Raw genomic sequence first — 21,987 nt, forward strand, 5'->3', positions numbered from 1 at the left:
TGTACAACTGAGTGGTCCATATATTTATTGTGCATGTGTGTTCCTTGTGTGGATTTTCCCTTTCTCTGCCATTCATAATCCATGTCAATGCTGGGTTTTACTTACATTGTATGGGATAGACACTGTTGAAATTTGAAGGTAGTTATGAGATTGCTACTATTATTTTGGAAGAGGTGCAGATATTTATATATATCGTGTGCCTTTTGAACCTATTCATTTGACTTGTGAATTGATCTTGTTTGAGGCTGTAGATGAATGTGCGTGACCACCAGTTTTCCTTCGGTTGTGGCTCGTTTGGCATATGTGCAAGTGTGGTTTGTGTGTAAAAGAGTAGTTTAACGGGGCATATATCAACTATGGGATTTCCATAGATATTTATTTTGGTTTTCTCCTTGTTGTTGGCATGTTTTTCCCCTTTCTCCCTAAACTTTTTTGTATCTGAAGTAAAAAATGGCGAGCATGTTTGTCTAATTCTACAGTTCTTATGTTCATGTGCTCTGCTTAATATTTGGCCCACTAATTACTTTTCCATGATTGGCTTTGATGGCTATTACCTAACTACTCCTTGAGTATTATAAAAATATTCTTATTGTACATGGGAGTTGGGTTTTATATGTGATGAATATCTGTTGGAAAGATCTAGTCCCCTTTTGTGATTTATAATCCTAGTTGTAGATTATTGTTGTATTGAGATGAAAGTATTACACAACTACTATGTAAGAAAAGCGATTGTTTTATGAGTAGGTCCTCACCATATGAATATGGTCTTGGTAAAGATGACATGAAAGCAGAGTCTTATGTAAGAACCATACGACATATACAGAGAAACCTCGGAATGTGAGTAACTTGGTCTACGAGTGTTTTGCAAGACGAGCAAACATTTTAAATAAATTGTAACTTGATAAGCGAGTGAGGTTCCGCAATACGAGCATCACGTGTGCCCACGTTTTCCCCTCCCCTGCTCGTTTGTTGAATGGATGAACAAGATTTTTGGTCCTGTAGTGAAGAAATAATTTTCAGAAAATAATCTGCTGCTCAAAGTCTTGCTGGTTATGGACAATGCTCTTGCTCATCCTCCAGGATTTGAGGACTTCTTACTGGAGGAATTCAAGTTCGTTAAGGTAAAGTTGCTTCCTCCCAACACTACTCCACTTCTCCAGCCTATGGATCATCAAGTCATTTCAAACTTCAAGAAGCTATACACCAAAGCACTATTTCAGCGATGCTTCTAAATGACCGAAAGAACAAACCTTACCCCCCGAGAGTTTGGGAGAAATCATTTCTCCTTCGTGAACTGCCTGAAGATCGTCGATAAAGCCTGAGATGGAGTCACCAAGAGAACTCTCACTTCTGTTTGGGGAAAGCTGTGGTCTGACTGTGTTCTTGGACATGACTTTGAGGGGATTGTTTTTGACAATGGGCCACCGATTGTTGATGAAATTGTGTCCTTAGGGAAGACTATGGGCCTGGAGGTGCATGACATGAACATTCAAGAGCTGGTGGAGGAACATAGCCAGGAACCGACCACCAACGAACTGATGGACCTGCATCGTGAACAACAGGAGGAGGTTATGGAGATTTCGTCCAGGGAAGAGGAGGAGGAAAAGTCAATGGAATCTCTCACTTCAACTGAGATTCGGGAGAAGTGAAAAATGTGAGAAACGTTGTAAAATTTTGTAGAAATTCGCCACCCGAATAAGGCTGTAGCAGTTCAGCGACAATGCAATGTTACATTTTCGTGAAATCCTCAAAAATAGGCAAAAGCAAGTCATTGGACAGGTTCCTCGTTAAAGTTGCACGAAAAGAAAACAATTCCAGTGAGCCAACAGATAGCAGGGATTCCGTCCGTGAAATTCATGCTACATAGTAACTCTTCTCATGTCATCTCTCGTCTCCCTCACACCAACAATGATTCTATAGTAAGGAAAAGTTCACTTTAATTTGTTTTATGTTATATTTTGTTTCAGAAATGGTACGCAAATAAATATTTTTGTCTTGTGGACGAATCATCCGCGTTTCAATTGTTTCTTATGGGAAAACTTGCTTTGATATACGAGCGCTTTGGATTACAAGCATGTTGCCAGAACGAATTATGCTCGCAATCCAAGGTTCCACTGTATATATATATATGTTTACCCTTTCCTATTTTGAGTCATTATGCTTTTCTCCTGGTTTTTAAAATAAACCTTCCTTTTAAATATTTCTTAGCCTACAAGGTCCAACTCCAGTTCATAACCTGTTCGCTGGTCATTTCCAGTCACGGTAGTAACCCATCCGTTTGGTATCATGATTGTTGTTATGGCACTCAATTTTCACTGCGCACTCTAATCTTCATAATCACGTTTCTCCTGAATTGGGTGTATCATTATATCTTCATGGGAATTTATCATAGTAGAGATTCGTATAATTAGTGGGCATGGGTGGTTCAAAACACAGTGACAGGTAAGCGTCAGAAGAGGGAACAATATAAAAAGGAGACAAGAACAAACATGAAATTGCAAATTCTTCTTCCTCTTTTGGTTCCTATCCCTTCCAGATATTGGCAACTCTTGGCTGTGCTGTTCTTGTCACCTGTGGCTCGGATGAACTCTCTAGATGTTTCGGAGGTCCAAGTTCTGATATTTTGTAACCAGGATAGTCTCCTCCGAGCAACACTTCTCTTTGCTGGTATTTTTCCTTGAATAGACTGTGGAAGATGGTATTTACTTTCATTCCTCATGATATGTTCAAGGTATTGAATTTTTCTTGAGTTCACAGTGGTCAATACTTCCTTCTTTTTTCTTCATTTTCTGGATAATCTCAGCATTTGTGACATGATCTGTGTACGGCATCCTAATATCCTTTTGTACAACCACATCTCAAAAGCCTCCAATCGTTGACTTAATGACTTTGTCAGAGCCCATGTTTCAGCACAATAGAAGAGGGTAGAGAACACATAGCAGCACAGAAGTTTAGTTAATTGTAGTCATTACTAACCCATGTCCGACTCGTTAGCTGAATGGTAAGCGTACTTCGGTTCAGAGGGTCCCGGGTTTGATTCCCGGCCAGGTTGGGGATTTTAACCTTAATTGGTTAAATCCAATGGCACGGGGGCTGGGTGTATGTGTTGTCTTCATCATTTCATCCTCATCAGGACGCGCAGGTCGCCTACGGGAGTCAAATAGAAAGACCTGCACCTGGCGAGCCGAACCCGTCCTGGGATATCCCGGCACTAAAAGCCATACGACATTTCATTTTCATTACTAACTGATGATTCTTAAACAGATTACTCATCTTACTGAAAGTTACCGCAGGCTTTTCCAGTTCGATACCTCACCTCATCAGAAGGATCCCACTGGTGTCAAGATATATGTACTTATTTACTTGTTTGATAAGATTCTGGTGTATCTTAATATAACATGCAGGGACTTGGTTTATACTAATTATGATAATTTTCATTCATGTCTTTTTTGTGTAACTTTATTGATAAGATAATGCAGGCTATTTTAACTATCTGCAAAAGTTACCATGACATTAGCATATGAAATGTTATTTATCCAATTGCCATTTAAGAGCACTGCCATCTCCACATCCTCGACAGCATCCTTGAAGATGGATTCTGAAAAAATGTTGAAAATCAGTGGGGACAATATACAGCCCTATCTTACACCCTGTAAAATGTCCACCTTTTCCATGTTCTCTCTGTCCAACCTCACAGAAGCAGACTAGTTCCAATACAAGTTTGCAATTGAGGAACATCGTTTCAAAATGTATTAAATGCATTTGAGGTCAGAATATGTTTTGATGCGGTTTCCCGCCAATTGGGATATGCTCTTTAACGCTGTTGAGTTAGATTGGGTCATTTCGTATTCTTTCATATAGGAATTCAGTGCTGAAAAACATGATTAATGGTTATGAATTTCATGTTTTTGGTCCGTATTGAACTGAGAATAAAATATAAGTAATAATAATAACAACGTAAACGTTTCCACCTTTTCACCTAGATGGGTCGAAACTAGTACCGTGTAATTTATAATTTTGTGAATATATTTTAGTATTGAAAAGGTGGAAACGTTTACGTTGTTATTATTATTACTTATATATTATGAAAAACATGATTCGGAACAAATCGTATTATGTGCACCACGGCGAGCGGTTCAAAACGTATTATGTTGATGAGAATGTTTCCCAGCCTGCATTTATCCCGCTCTGTTCTTGGCTGTTCCCGATATTTTTATATTGTACTTGACAGTGTGGTATTGCTTGCATGCCCGTTCACTTTCCATCACCATGGAGGGCTACTTACCTGTGTGAGAGTGTTTCCGCAGACCTGAAAGTGAAAAAATGGTTCTTCCAGAATATTTTTCGTACACAGTTCAACATTGGGTTTGGGACACCATCCACGGATTCTTGTAGTTACTGTGCTTGAATGCTCTTTCAGATTAAATCTGAAAAACGGAGTGCTAAAAAGAACCGTTTACTACCTGATTTGGGAGCAGATAAAATTCGCTCACAGGCTTTTCACAAACGTATTAGGGAACGACCTGCTGACACAATGTCCTTCTGCTTTGATTTGCAACAGGCATAACCACTTCCTAAATTATCAGTTGGAGAAGCGTTCTATTTGCGCCAAATATCATTTTACGCACTGTGTGTTAGCGATGTCAGTATTCAGAATCCAAAATTATATGTATGGAATGAGACTGAGGCTGGAAGAGGGCCAAACGAGGTGCCATCAGGTGTTATTTCATTTTTAGATGAGGTACATTTCGATAAATCGATCACCTGTATCAGGCTGTCCGCAGACGGATGTGGAGACCAAAACAAGAACATGCATGTTATCCATACTCTAGTTTACTGGCTACAAACCAAAGCACCCGCTAACATTTCCATGATTGTTGTAATCGTTCCTGTCAGAGGACACTCATTTTTACACACAGATAAGATTTTTGGTGTTGTAGAAAAGTTTCTTCGTAAGTGCTCCGACATCGTTCCTCCCGAGGAATACCGAGAGATCTATCAGTCTGTGGCGACTGTAAAACATCTAGGAAAAGAATGGGTTATAGGGGACTACAAGATCCTCGTCAAGCATTTTAAGAAATTGGACAGGATTAAAGAAATGAAGACGGTGATTCTGAAGAAAACCGAGAAAAGTGGTCATTACCACGTTACAGCAAAGATAAAACCGACGTACAGGTTTGATGACCCTTCAAAGCAATTCGTAACCCTTCTGAAACGAGGCATAAGGCTGGGCCAGGTACATGAATCTCCCGTAATTGATAAACCGAGAGCACTACCTGACGCTAAAAACTGGATGACGAGAACCTGCTGAGAGCCAGATTTGGAGACCACTGGAAGGAGTTTGACAGTTTACAATTTTGTTTCAGCACTAAACATCGGTTCAACGTCAGATACTGGTAGGCTGACTCATGATGGCGACTGTGACTGTTTGCATGAGGAAGAAGGTTTATTTGCAAGACTGTAAACATCAATATAGCATTAACAATGTGTTAATAATAACTTAATTTACTGTACATAATGCGCTTCACTCATTAGCTATTGCTTTGTAGATGCTCTGGACCACACAAAGCGGTAACAAGCTTCGTAATGATGCCTTCCCGCGTTAGGCCCTTGTATAATGCATAGAGAGGCTCTCCTTTCTACATGCAGGACTGCCATCTATTGCGCAAAGGACTTCATTTTGGCCTCCCTTTGAACGAAATGGGTTATCATAGACATTCGTACACTGGAGCTGTCTAATCAGCGAAAGCTATTTTTAGGTTTACCGCAGTTTGCGAGAACCATGGATAACATACCACGCTACCAACCACCATGGAAACACGTTGGTGTTAACCCATTCATGTGGTTGGCGTCAGGAAGGGAATCCGGCCGTAAAACAGGGCCAAGTCCACATGTGTGACACATTTCACATCCAGGACCTCATTAGGCTGTGGAAAAAGTTGTAGTAGAAGAAGAAGGAAGGTCAGAACAATAAAGTCAGTAAAAACTTTTTGAATCAAATGAACGGTTCAGATCGTATTATGTGAATAAAAGGCTGTATCAAAACATATTTTGTTCAGTGAATTGGTTCAAAATGTATTAAGTAAACTTTTATAATTAGAATGATGCCTTCATGTATTGAGAAATGATTTGAATCATGACTGATTCGGGAACATAACCTCAATACCTAGATTTTGCCGTTTAGAATTTTGACGTGTCTTATTTGGTTAGGAAGTAAAACTTTTTTTAAATTCCTGTAAAATTATAATCTGTGCACTTTATACGATTTGAAATGATGCTCCTCAATTATTCTTAGATCTTTACCATCTCGGTCAGTGTTTTTTTAAATCTCAACCATCTTCTAATGGTTTACTCTGTTGGAGGATTTCTGGCAATTAATGAAGCAGACATAGATGTCGCAATTCACAAATCTACTCTTATGAAACAGTACCTGGATGCTAACAAAGCTTCAGGTGTTCCTACCGAATTTCTGAAACCAAATTGTGTTGAAGAAATTTGTTCTTCGCAGATCTTCTATATTATTCGGTGAATAACCTTCAGAAAAATCTTCAGTATGTGGCTCATGAGCCTGATTATCCTGTATTTGCCACATGACTTTGCTCCGATTTTATTAGCAGTGTGATAAATTTGGATTAAAGCCATTCCTGAGGAATGTTGCCAGAGTTGTAGATGTCGTTGGAATACTGCAGTCAACCATTGCCCATTATCTTCACTGAGAAGCTTTAGAAATTCAGCATTCACGTTGTCAGGGCCAGGAGCTTTACCATTTTTCATTACTTTTATCACAGCTTGTATTTCTTCCATCAGAATTCTTGGTCCTGTTTTGCCATCTGTTTGAGAAGGTTCTGGTCGATTATTAAAAAACAGCTGTTCTATCTTTTCCATGCATCTTTACTTTCTCCAACAATACATTTTTTCTTTGCTATCTACCAGCTTGCTCCTTATTCCTGTTCTGTACCTTCCTTAACTTTCCAATAAACATTGAAACTTTCATATTTCAATTGTAAGGTATCTATTGATTTACATTTTTCCTGTATTTTTCTTTTCTTAACTGCTCATATATCTCTCCTTATCTCCTTTTTGATGTTCCTATATTCCTATATTTAGTGCTTTCCTCCTCTTGTACATCATTTGAAGGATCTCTTCAGTCATCCATGACTTCTTTCTTGGTAGCAACTGATTTCAAAAATTCCTCATCAGTCCTCATATTTCTACATCCATTTCCTGTGTTTATCTGGCTTTCTTCTTATCTGTAAAGATTTTCTGTGGTTTCCCATTTTCACACCAGGCAAATGCTGGGGCTGTACCCTAATTAAGTCCATGACCGCTTCTTTCTCACTCCTAGCCCTTTCCTATCCCATCGTCGCCATAAGACCTATCTGTTTCGGTGCGTCATAAAGCAAATAGCCAAAAAAATTACAATTATATTTTTAATCATTGTTATCCGGTCGTTTAGATTAGCAGTTTGCCTTTTTCTACCACTACTACTGCTAATGTGAGTCAGTGCATTGTTTAATTTAAGCACCACTATGAGCGCTAATGTGAGTCAATGCAGAGTTTGACTTAAGCCCTTATAACTACATTTGGTGTGGACATTTTAAAAAAAATCAGAATCACTTGAGGATATTGAACCAAGGAATACGTTACAGAAAGGATTATGTAAATAAGTTCATTTGGCTACAATTTGAATAAAAAAAAGAAAACGAGTGCAGAAACAAGTGATTTTAGGCTGTTTTTCCGGAACTGCATTTAGGCCGGAAGTGATTTTCAAAATTTATTTTAGTTTGATAGAGCTATCCAAGACTCAAAATTTGAAACTTTTCTGGGCCTTTTAGCCCTTCAACTTTCGGCACAATTGAGGAAATTGCTTAATTTTATGTTTTTCATAGTATGGGGAAAACTTTGCTCTTAAGAAATGCTTTCAGCATTAAAAATCAATATTTCTCACCATATCATGTTTTTTCCTCTACCTGCAAAATCTGTGGTATGGTTTCCTCAAGAAGGTCTCATAGGCATAGGTTCCTGTGATATTGTCTCAGTTGATTACTAAGATTAATAACTCATGACCTAGCATATCATGATTCGCTTAGCAAATTTGTTCTCCTGGAGCTAGAAGCGTATGTTGAGTGTTCATCCCGAAGGCTGGTTTGATTCTCAACAGCTCCACCATCAGTTGCCATAGATGGTCTAGGCATCTTTGAAAAGGCATACTGGGGAAATGAAGAGTGAGGTAGTTTCTCGTTGTTTTCCTCACCAAGTCGGATGTTGCTGTTACATATATTAGTCTGACAAACCCACTGAAATGCGTGCACCAGCTGACCCTATGAGCTTATGCCTCAAGCCACTTCCATATCAGCAAAGCGAAGGATGAGACTGAGACAGATCAGTAAAAATAACTGTTGCATTCTAGCCTATACCAGAAGACAAAGTGTACTGTAAACTCTTAGTCTCATCATCAAGGGCATCTGGCAGTGTAGAAAATCTAATCTTGTTTGTGATGGCATTATCAGATACCTTGTAATGAAAGTGGTTAAATTTTTTTGCAGACCCTGCCTCACCCTTCACATGTGTACTGTGCTGCATTTCATCCTGCTCATTCCTCGTTGATTGCTACAGGCTGTTGGGACGAGGTTGTACGCTTATGGTGTCGTGGTCGTAAGGCTTCTCGCTATGAGGTTGGTATTAATGTGTCCATGATTTACTCTTCCATTTATTTATCTAGTTGATCTCATTTCTCCACCTATGAAACATCGTAACATCTGCTTAACTACAGTCAACCGCGAGAGGCAGGCCATTGTGGCCTGAAACAAAAAAGACCAATCAGCAGGAGTATAAGTGTTAAGATTGCATTATTATTAATTAATTAATTTATTTATTTATTTACAGTGGAACCTCGATATCTCGAATCACCTCGGGAGCTAAATTTTATTTCAAGTTATTGAAATTTCGAGATATAGAGAATACTGTTTTTGAGCATTTATAGCACATAATTAAATCATATGTATCTACGGGCTTATTCTGAATACATTATTTTTAGCAGTATTTGAAAATATACAAACTCTATTTTAGGGCATCATTATTACTATTATTATTATTATTATTATTATTATTATTATTATTACTATTATTATTATTACTATTATTATTATTATTATTATTATTATTATTATTATTATTATTATTATTATTATTATTATTATTATTATTATTATTATTATTATTATTATTATTATTCCAACTCACAGTACTGCACAAACTGGACATGCTTTTGCTTAGAAATTATATCCTTTATTGAATTCCCTTCTTTTATAAGAAGAAATTTTTTTAATGTATCTCTATGTAAATGTGATGTCACAATCTGAATTTACAGTTTCTTCAAAAAATTTGGGTGCTACTATTATTTTTTCCTTCAGCTAAAGCACACCAAATATCAAATTTTACATACAACAAAAAAGCCTCCAGCTCAAAAAATGTTTTAATGACCACCACTTCAGATTTTTAACTTTCATTATTTTTTGAAGAAAAAACTTCATGTTGTGTGTCTAATGTTTTTAATGTGTTATATATTTTACTGAGGATAACCCTACACTGGGTAGAATCTTGTATAATCTTGTCTGTTTCAAATTTCATCTTAGTTGGATGTAATGTTGAGTATTGCCTAGGAGGAATCAACACAATTTTGTACAATTAGTAAGAAATTCAACCATCAGTATGGATCTTACATGAGATTTACAGTCTGTAATGGGAATGCCATCCAGGCAAGAAAGAAAGTTTATTTCTGCTGTAACACACAAGTGAAATTAGCAAAAATAGGTAAAGACATAACCTTTCTAAGAGATGTCTTAATGATGATGTGACCCCCTGTGGGTGGGGGACGCAGACAAAGATTACACCCACGGTATCCCCTGCCTGTCGTAAGAGGTGACTAAAAGGGGTGACCAAGGGATGATCAAATTAGAACCATGAGACTACTTGTAATTAGTATCATCACGCAGGGAACCCCATGGGTCGCATTTACTTGCGTGTAGTACCACTATGTTATGTACACAATAGGTTTGTGATTAGTAGCAACAGTGTGTGAATCAGGATGTGGGTCTTACAGTACCTGTGATTCGTACCACTATATAAGCGACACTGTGGAATTAGCGACACTATGGTTCTGCCTTACCTATGCTCAGTTCCCACTGTGTGAGGAATACCACGGGATAGACGAGTCCCTGTGGTTGGCCCACTTATGTAAGGAACACCATAGGTTTGCGTTGCCTGTAAATAGCGCCGCAATGTGTGAAACACCATAGGTCTGTGTTACATGTGCGCATTACTCTACCTTGAATAGTACCATAATGTGTGGAATATCGTGAGTCTATGCTAATTTTGATTAGTACCGCAACATGACAAATAGCATGGTTCTACTTTCCTAGCGATAAATACCATTATGAGGGGCCAATGACCTGGATTTTGGACCTGTTTCGATTATCAGCATAATCGATTCAGCATCATGCTATAGAAGCAGTCCCTTGGTCCGTAATACTATTGTTTTGTGCCAGCTTCTGTGCATGTGGAGGCACTGTGGGTCGGATCCACTGATCATTTTAAATTGATATCCATCCATTCATTCTTCGTCCTCATGCTTTGAATTCTGGTCAGTGGAGGATTTTGGACTTTTAATTTGACATCTCATTTCGTCTCATTTTGTACCATTAGGGGCCAATGACCTCAATGTTAGGCCCCTTTAAACAACAAACATCAGTCAATCATCAATAATGATGTGGCACCTAAATTCCTAAAGTTCATTAAAAACATGCACAGAAACAGCGCAAAAACTAGAGTCACTCAATTAAAGACAGATAAGATTTGGATACGGGTGGAAATCAAGTTTTTACATAAGAAAAAGTCAATTTTGAACAACAGACATTGAGGCCCACTTAAAATTGCCACACTTTTCTTCCCATTAGAATGGAGTTCACTACAAAAACGTGTTAGAAATAAGCTAGAGAATACACTATCCAATAAAGTAAAATACATTAGACAAGAAATGGAACTCACTCATAAACTCAAAAAAAAAAAAAAAAAACTTTGTCAGTCTAAGCAACACAACTGAATCCAACATTGAATCCAAAGGTTTTCATCCACCTGTTATGAACTTGAGTAAAGTAAGTCTTAGTAAGGGTGACCTTGAAATTCTGAGTTGTGAGCCCAAACATAATAGGCTCACCATCTCCAAACATGACAGTTTAGTTACTAACTTTAGTAGAAACAGAAATGGCCATCAACAAATTACCATTAGATAAACAGGAAGAGACAAAATATGTTATAAGAATCAAAATCTTATCTTATCATAAACAGGTATTTAATCACAATACAGACTGCTCTAATAATGTGAAAGTCAAAAGCCTCAAGAAAAAATTAAAAGTTAATGATCTGATAGCAACTAAATTGGATAAAGGGAATGCAATAGTAATCATGGAGAGGAGCGATTATATTAATAAAACACATTCATTTTTCACAGAAAACCATTTCGGCATAATTAAGAAGGATCCCACAAATAGGTTACAAAAAGAATTAAAATCATTAGTCAAGAATAGTAACTTCCTTTTCAATGAATTTGAAAAGAGAAAACTCACTACTATGAAATGTAGGTTACCTGTAGCAAAATCGTTACCAAAAATAAATTATCTCAATTTATTCAGAAATCCTTAGTACGCATTATCACTACTAAGCAAATACTACGATAGAAACTCTATAGAACTTTGCGAGAGAATGAAACATCTGAAGGTACCTTTCGTTTGATGTTGTTAATGTGTATTCTAATATCCCTGTTAAAGCCACTATAAATTTGATACGGAATAATTTAACCTAATTCCATACATTGAGCACCGGTGAAATAGAGGAGTTCATAGGCTTATTAAAATTCACTTAAGTAATATTGTATGGTAGTTATTTCGTCTTTGAGAGTAAAATCTACCAGCAGACAGGGTTACCTATGGGAGCACCGTCCTCGAGTATCTTGGCTAATATATGTATATATGAACCATATAGAACACACAGGTATCATCGACAAAATCAAAGCTTAAAATACTGGACATGTTACGTCAACGATGTTCTAGATGCTATAGATAGTAATGTTAATGAAGGAAAGGAAATTTTGGAACTACTCAATAGTTTTGACCATAGTAATAAATTCACTATGAAAATGAAGAACAACAACATGCTTAATTATTTAGACATAACAGTATCATGCCAAAAGAATAATGACCTGTCATTTAACATTTACAGAAAACTAATTTATATTACTGATACCATTAAACAAAGTTCAGTACATCCTCAAGCTCACAAAAAGGCTGCCTACAACAGCATGTTAGAGAGAACTTTAAAAATCCCACTCTCAGCGAAAAATTTGAAAAAAGAAATAAAAGACCTTCCGCGAAATAGCCATGAGCAATAGATTTAACACAAAGTTTATAAATAAACAAGCCCATAACCACTTTGACAAAAGAGTCAAAAACTAAGGAAATGTATGTCATATTAACATTTAGTAATACAAATATACATATAATTACTAACGCCCTAAGAAAACAAAACCTAAAAATTGCTTTTAAAACCAGCAACACTAATGAAAAAATAGTATTTAACCCTCATACAGTAAATAGTAACAATAAATACACAAATTCTGGGATATATAAACTGTAATGCCAGCGATGCGGTTCATCTTATGTCAGACAAACTGGCAGGGACTTCTTCAAAAGAAGATATACAGAATACTGCAATACTTTAAAATATAATCGTTTCTCGGCCATGAGTAACCATCACAAAGACCATAATCATAATTATATCACAGTAGATGAAGATCTAAAAATTCTACATAGTGAACAAAAAGGTCCAAAAAGCCCTCAACTTAAATGAGATAAATGAAAGGAGAATATAAATGGGTAACTTAAATTCCAATTATTTGTTGTAAAAAACAAGACCAGAAGATTTCACAGTTATTACACTCAGTTTCAGTTACCTCCCGCATACTCCCACACTCCCGGAAGTCCCGCCCCATTTCCCCACTCCACCTCCTCCTAACTATACGTTGTACATTTCGACTGTGGGAGCACTTCAGTGGAGAGCTGGACTCCGTACTCGAAGAACTCGAATAAATCAATCAATGAATATTCAAGATAAACTTAAATATTATAATTAAGCGGTCCACCTATTCGATACAATATATAATTTATTAATATCTAGGACATGTTTCGTCCCCTAAGGGACATAATCAGCTAATAATAAATTAATATATCAGAAATAAATATTAAAATTGGAAAGGCACATTAAATTTTTGACAATTTAAATAAGATCTTCAAATTTTGTTAAAATTGTAAGTCATAAGACAGGTAAAACAGTTAAATTGTCCATATTTCTCTTGTATTAGTATTACGAATCTATTCAAAAAACGTAATTTAGGAATCGCTTTTAGGACTAACAACACAAACTCGAAATTGTTTTATAACACTCATATCGTTAATAATAATTATAATAATAATAAATTCCAAAATTTGGGTGTTTATAAACTGAAATGTGCTAGTTGTTTAAAACGTTACATAGGACAAACAAGTAGGAACTTCATTATAAGATATCAGTAACACACCAGAGCCAGGAAATACAACAGATACTCGGCCATGAGCGAACACATGACCGACTCCAATCACATGTTTACAAACATAGATAATGACCTCAAAATACTGAAAACCGTAAAGAAAGGTCATTTATTAAACATATATGAGGAAATCTACATTTATCTGGACCAGAGAAACAATCCAACAAATAATATCAATGAGCTTTCTGAGAAGTATAACATTTTATATGAAGAACTGTTAAAAGCGAAAGTTAGGAAGAAACGCCAGACTCTAACACGTCACACGCTCGGTGACACTCAGGTTGTTCAACTTAGGACATACTCTCCTACTTCCCCTCCACACTCCCCGCTCAGTGTAGCAACTAATAGTACTTGTTTTAAAGCAGATACACACTTACCTCGGTAGAAGTGAGTCCTTCTCCGCACATCGGGGCCAATAATAAGGAGTAAGTAATATGATTTTATTACATTACATTATATTTATTTCATCTTCCATTTCACGTTACTTATACTTATATTATTTTTTATTTTTTAATTTTATTTCAGATAAAATTATATCCATTACCACACAGAACTTTACCATCACGGCCCCGATCTGACTTTAAATTCTGAAGCATTTAAATTTTAGTATACCATCTAAGGAATAACAAATCTTTCACCAAGGAATACAAATCAAGTGTGCTATTTACAACAAATGATATTTTAAGATTTTATAAGCAAAACTGGTATTTTCCAAGAACATCAACAAGAGAAATATGGACAATTTAACTGTTTTACCTGTCTTATGACTTACAATTTTAACAAAATTTGAAGATCTTATTTAAATTGTCTAAAATTTTAATGTGTCTTTCCAATTCTAATATTTATTTCTGATATATTAATATTAATTTATTATTAGCTGATGATGTCCCTTAGGGGATGAAACATGCCCTAGATATTAATAAATTATATATTGTATTGAATAGGCGGACCGCTTATTTATAATATTTAAGTTTATCTTGAATATTCATTGATTGATTATAGTCAATACGGGATTAGTATTACTTGAAATGAAGCTGTTAAAGCTTATCACTTGAACACGAATAATACAAGCGGGTCAAGTAACGTGGGTTAATTTCGTTCACCAAAACTTACCTTAAATGTTTCCTGTCATTCACCATTTTTTATTCCTAATTTTATTTTTATTATCCACTTTACAGACTAAAAACAGGCAGTTCAACTTCAATAACAACTTATATTATCAGCCTATGACTGAACACATTAATTAATTCAACAGTGTACAGATATGAGTTGAACTGCATCAGGAGACAATGGGAATATCACAACAAACAGGCCTCTGGCTCAGAAACTGTTTAGACGAACCACCACTTCACATTTTAACTTTCATCATGTTTTTTAAGGGAAAACATTTTTAACGAGCACTTTATTTTGTATCTGATGTTTTTAGTGTATTATATATTTTACTGAGGATGACCCTATGCCAGGTCGAAACATGTCTATTTAAAATTTCATCTTAATTGGATGTTATGTTGAGTGTTGACTAGGAGGATAATCAACACAGTTTTGTACACTTTTTAAGAAGATTAATTAGGATGATCATGGGACCATGTGATTTGACCTAATAATCCGGGAAAACGTAGTTTCCGAGAACGGATAATCAAGGTTCCACTGTATTAACATGTAGACTTACTTCGTTTATTATCACTTTCAGCTTTACTGCCATCATCCATCAGAGATTGTGGTGCACTACTCCTGGTCGACTCACAGGACAGTCCATATTGATACACCAACAATTCGGGCAACTTCATTCATTGTGTGATCTTGGGCACACTTTGGCCCCCTTTTGCCAGTCTGTCACATCCTTGCGTACTCCTTGCAGTAACAAATAGTCTTACTCTTTCCCATTTGAATTATGAATTTTTGGACTTTCTGTTCATAGTCTTATGGCATTTATTGACAAATGGAATTTTATCTTTGCAGCAAAAGGCCATTTGTTGTCATAAAATGAAGGGCCCATCCTTTCTTACCAACCAGTAATCAGTCTGTATATTTTTTCCACTGCTGCTGTAGATAATTAGATGTGACGGACACTTCTTGCAAAATATGTTTTAAGGCCACTGCCCCTTCCTTCCCAGTCCTAGCCCTTTCCTGTCCCATCTTTGCCATAAGACCTATCTGTGTCGGTGCGACGTAAAGCCAATAGCAAGCAAAATATGTTGGTCTGAGCTAAATCATAATGCTTTGGCACAATCCAAGATTTGGTTTCCATCCTCATTCTTCAATCCAAAGCCCCAGCCACCATGTATCATAGCAGTTTTAAATATATCGTAAAAACATATCTATGTTGTTGGTTATGTTCACAGCTGGTTCAGGAGTTAGAAGGTCATTCTGGCTTTGTGAGTGCCTTATGCTTCAACAAATTTGGTGAGCTCTTCTCGGGAGACAGTAGAGGAATGATCCTCATATGGAATTGTATTGAAGCCAAGAAACATTTCTCTCCATGGAAACTGCAGAAGTAAGCATATTTCTGAAACTAGTATTACTTTCTACATTGTAGAAATAACTGGATCATTTCAGGTTGAAAAGTTCTGTTGATTGGTTTCAGAACTGCATTTTCTCATATATGAGGTTTTAAAAATAAAATACTTTATGCCCAGTTAGGCAGCACATTTGAATCTATTTAGCACACTGTTTCTTCTTTTCTTGCCATTGTATTTCCATCTGTTCACTGTGTTTCTTTTTACCTTCTTTGTATATACTATATAATTTTATTTAAGCTTTTGTGTAAATTTTATGTTTGATTATTAGCATTATGAATTTTGTTCTGTCTTGAATGCTTTGTTCATACCAATTTTTTGTAGGTCTTTATTTATCTTTGGTAGCCAGGTATTGTGGTTTTTTAGGAATATTCTGCCTGTAGTAGCGACTAGGAGGATTGACTAGCTTATTGATTACTGCTGGGGATGTAACTTAATTAAGGCTACGGCCGCTACCTTTCCAATCCTAGCCCTTTCCTATCCTAGCATCGCTGAAAACCTTCATTGTGTTAGTGCGGCTTTAAACTACAAGCAAGAAAAAAGTTCTGTAGCGTCTGTTGCCAGTACCAGAAAAAAAAGGAGAATTGGTTAAAAGCTGTAAAAGAACAGCCAGAAAACATCTTGAGGGCTCTTAAGGCTCATTACCTTAATGAAACACTGAGGTCGACTATGATTGATCTCCTCATTACTTTCAATTGATTAGCATGGTGGAAGAGGTGGGACAATGATAAATAATAATTAATCTGCATATCGTACATCCTCAGGTATAAGAAGTATAATTTTTTTGAAATTTCTATTTTGAAAACTGGTGATCATGTGCATTTAAGATATTCCAGTATTTATAATAATAATAATAATAATAATAATAATAATAATAATAATAATAATAATAATGTTATACAAAACATAGCTATCAACTTGCATTCAGGAGATGGTGGGTTCGAACCCTACTGTCAGCAGCCCTGGAGATGGTTTTCCGTGGTTCCATTAGCACATGGGGTAAATACTGGGACTGTACCTTAGTTAAGCCCACGGTCGCTTCCTTTCTGCTCCTAGCCCTTTCCTATCCCATCATCGCTGTAAGACCTATCTGTGCCAGTGCAATGTAAAACAAATTGTTGTCTTCCATTTATCTACTTGCATGTACTATGGTTGTCTCACGAGAAGTCAAGTGAATGCGGGGTAAGAGGTGCGAGGGGTGAATATGGCTGCCGCGCATATGCCTATCTCAAGTCTCAAGGCCTTATAATGAATACCTGTTCCTTCTGTGGTGATTCTTGAGAATTGAGGTGCTACAAATATACTTAGTTATAAAATGTTTTATTCTACCTATTCAATTTACCTGCTGCCATTTCTTGATGGATACAGTACTTTTGTATCCATCTCTTGGCACAGGCCAGGGTAAAGTGTAGCTTTCACCGAAGTCCCAGTCTCATCCATGGCTGTGACAATATGGAAGCTGCTGGGGAATGGGTGGTGCTGAGTAATGGCATTCAGAGCACGACTAGTGCATCTGAGTGTTATGAAAGGTTTTGCTCATAGGGTCAGTCCTGCTGCAATAGCACTTTCTGACCCATTGAGGAAAGCAATGGCAAACTACCTCACTCCTCATCTTGCCTAGTACACCTCATTTTGGTGCTGCCATTGGTTTTTGCGGTTTCCTTATAACCACATCACCTTTGGTGGTGCTATTCGAGGACCCAACCAGCCTCTGGGCTGATGACCTAACAGACAGACACCTATTCAATACTATACATCATTTGCAGTGCCTATGCTTATAATGCTTTGCTAGGTACTAGTTTCGACCTCAGTTTAGGTCATCATCAGCCTAAAAATAATTGCACTTTTCTATCCGATGTCCTGGAACATTACCCTCTTATGAAGTAATAAAAAACTAATAGACTAAACTATATGTACATTGTGATAACATTCATTATAAAATGTGGTTGAATATATGAACGAGATTAAAATAGATCGTCACGCCGATGATTGGATAAAACATTCCATGGGTGCTTGCCCCCCCTGTAATTCTAAAAAGGTTGATGTTCAATTGCTTAATACCATACCAGATTATTTCATGAACTGAACTTACTGGCAGTCATCTAGCATCTGTTATAACCGGAAATTTCTGTAAACAGTTTAATGTTGCTGATGTTATATTGGTTTTTATATTCAAGAAAATTGTTAATGTGCCCTCTCCTGGAAAAGATCCTGCGGGCGCCCATGAAACAGTCAGTGAAAATGTCTAAGTTTAAAGTACAAAATATTGTCTATGAATCTGTAAATCAAATGTACATTACGTCAATTTTAAGATGATATTATAAAATTACATAAACATTAAGTATTGCGCAAAGATAAAAGTATAGAAAATTCATGACATTCTGATTACAATGTCCAGGTTGTTCTGGTGAGTTCTATGACTATTACACTTCCTTATAAAATTGTGGATTAATTGTATGTTACATCAATTTTATGATGATGTTAGGATATATGTAGACATTGAGTATTGTGCAAATATAAAAAACATAAGAATTTTTTTGATTATGATGTCCAGGCTGTTTGTAGTGAGTTCTATAACTTAATTGCACATCCCTATCTATGATTGAAAGTTTTAATTTTATACATCACTGGTGCAGAGGGTATGTATAACTTGCTTAGAATCCATTATTACTCAGTTTCAGAGTTCAGGTAAAATATACGTAGACCGTGTATAAACTACTTCTTGTGATGAGAGGTGGAATTCCCAGTCCAAAACGGAATCGAATGGAACCTGACGATAAAGGAAGAACTGTGTTAGCGCAAAGTTCTCGAGAGAAAAAAAGAAATTAGAGTGAGAATAATAGTGAAGTAGAGCACTCACCTTGCGCGGTGATGTGATGGACTTGGCCGGTAATGTACAATTAGTGTGAGTGTGAGTTGGAAATGACAAGGAAGGAAGCAGGGGAAGTAGAGGGGGAGTGATGGGAGGAGCTGTCTGGTGAACCGGGCCGTGTGGGATGAAAGAGGAAGGGAAGAAATGGCAACTAACTTAAGGCGGGCTGAAGGATGTGGGAGTGGTAGTAATTGTTTCGGCATGGTAGCCTTAATTAAATTTAAGAACAAGTTCTGGTCAACTAAATTATTATTTCTGAGAAAAGAAATGAATAGATCAAATAAAATGTTGGATTTCTCCGTGATTTTGTTATGGTTGTAAATGGCATTAAAATACTGATCTAAGTGTATGTAGTAATTTTCCATTATATTGAGTAAAGGACCCTTGCAAGAATGTCCATGTCCTGTTCAATGTTCGTGAAATTATGTTTATAATCAACCATACGCTGGCCGATAGCTGAAAATTTGTTGTATCTTGTTGCATTGATATGCTCTTGATATCTTATATTAAAATTTCTACCATGCCTTCAACGTACCCATGGCCAAGAAGGACAACTGAGCATAATCTGCAGTATAGCAAAATGCAACGGCTTTGACACCCTTTTCATAGAAAGCATAATTAATAAACATAAACACTTACAAAAGAAGTACCAAAATATACATCATTCTCTACCTTCACTTTCAACAACAAAATTCACAAAATTACGAATATTTTTAAGAAGCAAGGAGTCAAATTAGCAGGGGCGTATTCTCCTTGAATGCAAGGCATTCATTGCATGCGTTATGATAACACAAAGAACTGTCTGATGTACGATTTTAGGTTGTTTCAAGTCAAATATTAATGATTTCATCTCTCAGAAGTTCAAAATGTCCGCGCAACTGTACTGGTTCCGTTGCTTGACTACGTGTGGTGCTGGTGTAGTCTCGCCGTCTACTCCACTCTAGGAAGAAAGAGACAGCGAATGGAGGAGTTAAGGATGTAAGGCATTCAATCTTAAAATTGCATTCGGTGGCAGACGTAGTTCTGAAACCCTCCGAACGATGTCGCTGCAATTGAAACGTGGTCAGAATTTGTCACCCCATACCCGTGCTACCCTCTGCCATCTGTTAGCAACTTGGAGAAAGTCGGCATCTTTACAGCGAACGGGACCCGCAGATTACCCCCCCCCCCCCCCAGCGAGAACCCAACGTGACGAAACTGACCAATGCCACTGGGGTGACTTACCTCCAGTGCTTGAGTTGTGGCTAACTAGTGAGTTAATTCATTGTGTTTTCGGTGTTTTATTATATTTTGCGCACATGTGGTATTAACGATGGATGAATCTAAAACGGATATAATTGTAAATCAGTTTGAAAAGCCATTTACTGGCTGTTCGTTTGAGGAAAAGATTCAAATAGTTAAAGCCGGGAGACCTCTACCTTCCCTCGTAAATTTCTTCTTCTTCTTCTTCTTCATCTGCTTCCTTCCTTGTCATTTCCAACTCACACTCACACTAATTGTACATTACCGGCCAAGTCCATCACATCACCGCGCCAGGTGAGTGCTCTACTTCACTATTATTCTCACTCTAATTTCTTTTTTTCTCTCGAGAACTTTGCACTAATACAGTTCTTCCTTTATCGTCAGGTTCCATTCGATTCTGCTTTGGACTTGGAATTCCACCTCTCACCACAAGAAGTAGTTTATACACGGTCTACGTATATTTTACCTGAACTCTGAAACTGAGTAATATTGGATTCTAAGCAAATTATACATACCCTCTGCACCAATGATGTACAAAATTAAAATTTTCAATCATAGGTAGGAATGTGCAATTTAGTTATAGAACTCACTACAAACAGTCTGGACATCATAATCAAAAAATTTCTTATGCTTTTATATTTGCACAATACTCAATGTCTACCTATATCCTAACATCATCATAAAATTGATGTAACATACAATTGATCCACAATTTTGTAAGGAAGTGTAATAGCCATAGAACTCACCAGAACAACCTGGGCATTGTAATCAGAATGTCATGAATTTTCTATACTTTTATCTTTGCGCAATACTTAATGTTTATGTAATTTTATAATATCATCGTAAAATTGACGTAATGTACATTTGAATTTACAGATTCATAGACAATATTTTGTACTTAGACATTTTTTATCTGTTTTATCCAGTCATCGGCATCACAATCTATTTTAATCTTGTTCATATATTCAACCACATTTTATAATGAATGTTATCACAATGTACATATAGTTTACTTTATTAGTTTTTTATTACTTCGTAAGAGGGTAATGTTCCAGGACATCCGATAGAAAAGTGTAATTATTTTTAGGCTGATGACCTAAAATGAGGTCGAAACTAGTATCTAGCAAAGCATTATAAGCATAGGCATTGAAAACAATGTATAGTATTGAAAAGGTGGAATAAAACATTTTATAACTACAGTAATTATATTTGTGATCTCAGTTCAATACGGAACCAAAAATGAAATTTATAATCCATGAATTGAGGTGCTGTCATGAAGTTTCAAAGTTGTAGAGCAATTGCGCCTTAGTTACACATTTACTGTATGTACTGTTATAATGAACAGTTTGATAATGAATATGCATTGATTCAGAGAACTTGCATTGTCTGTAACGACTGATGTTTGTAGCTCGTACTCCTGCCGTATCTACAAGCTGCCTCGAATTCTCGTCAGACGCAGATAGTAGCTTGTCATAAATTTGTCTCATCTCTTCCCTGTATCAATCAACTGAAATTGGAAGACTTTCGAGGCCTCAAGAACCTAATACAGTCAAGGTCAGAAGAGAGCAAGAGTTGGCTAAAGACGTACAAGTAAATGGAAATGATGCCAGATTCGGGTAGGGAATCTGTGCTTTCCAACCTACGCTCCCCAATTTGACAGCCCCTGAGGGAAGGGAGGACACGCTCGAACCATGGTACTCTCCAGAAATAAGTTGTTG

General features: G+C 36.6%; 1 protein-coding gene across 1 annotated transcript in view; it reads left to right on the forward strand.

Annotated features, from left to right (window-relative positions):
* LOC136875920 (jouberin) overlaps window positions 1–21,987 on the forward strand; it is a 114,388-nt gene that overhangs the window by 68,474 nt on the left and 23,927 nt on the right. Inside the window, exons 8-9 of the mRNA XM_067149570.2 lie at window positions 8,547–8,675; window positions 15,982–16,133. Of these exons, the coding sequence (XP_067005671.2) occupies window positions 8,547–8,675; window positions 15,982–16,133 (281 nt within the window). The remainder of the gene's footprint in view (window positions 1–8,546; window positions 8,676–15,981; window positions 16,134–21,987) is intronic.

Source organism: Anabrus simplex, chromosome 1, assembly GCF_040414725.1.
Source record: "Anabrus simplex isolate iqAnaSimp1 chromosome 1, ASM4041472v1, whole genome shotgun sequence".
NCBI lineage: Eukaryota > Metazoa > Arthropoda > Insecta > Orthoptera > Tettigoniidae > Anabrus > Anabrus simplex.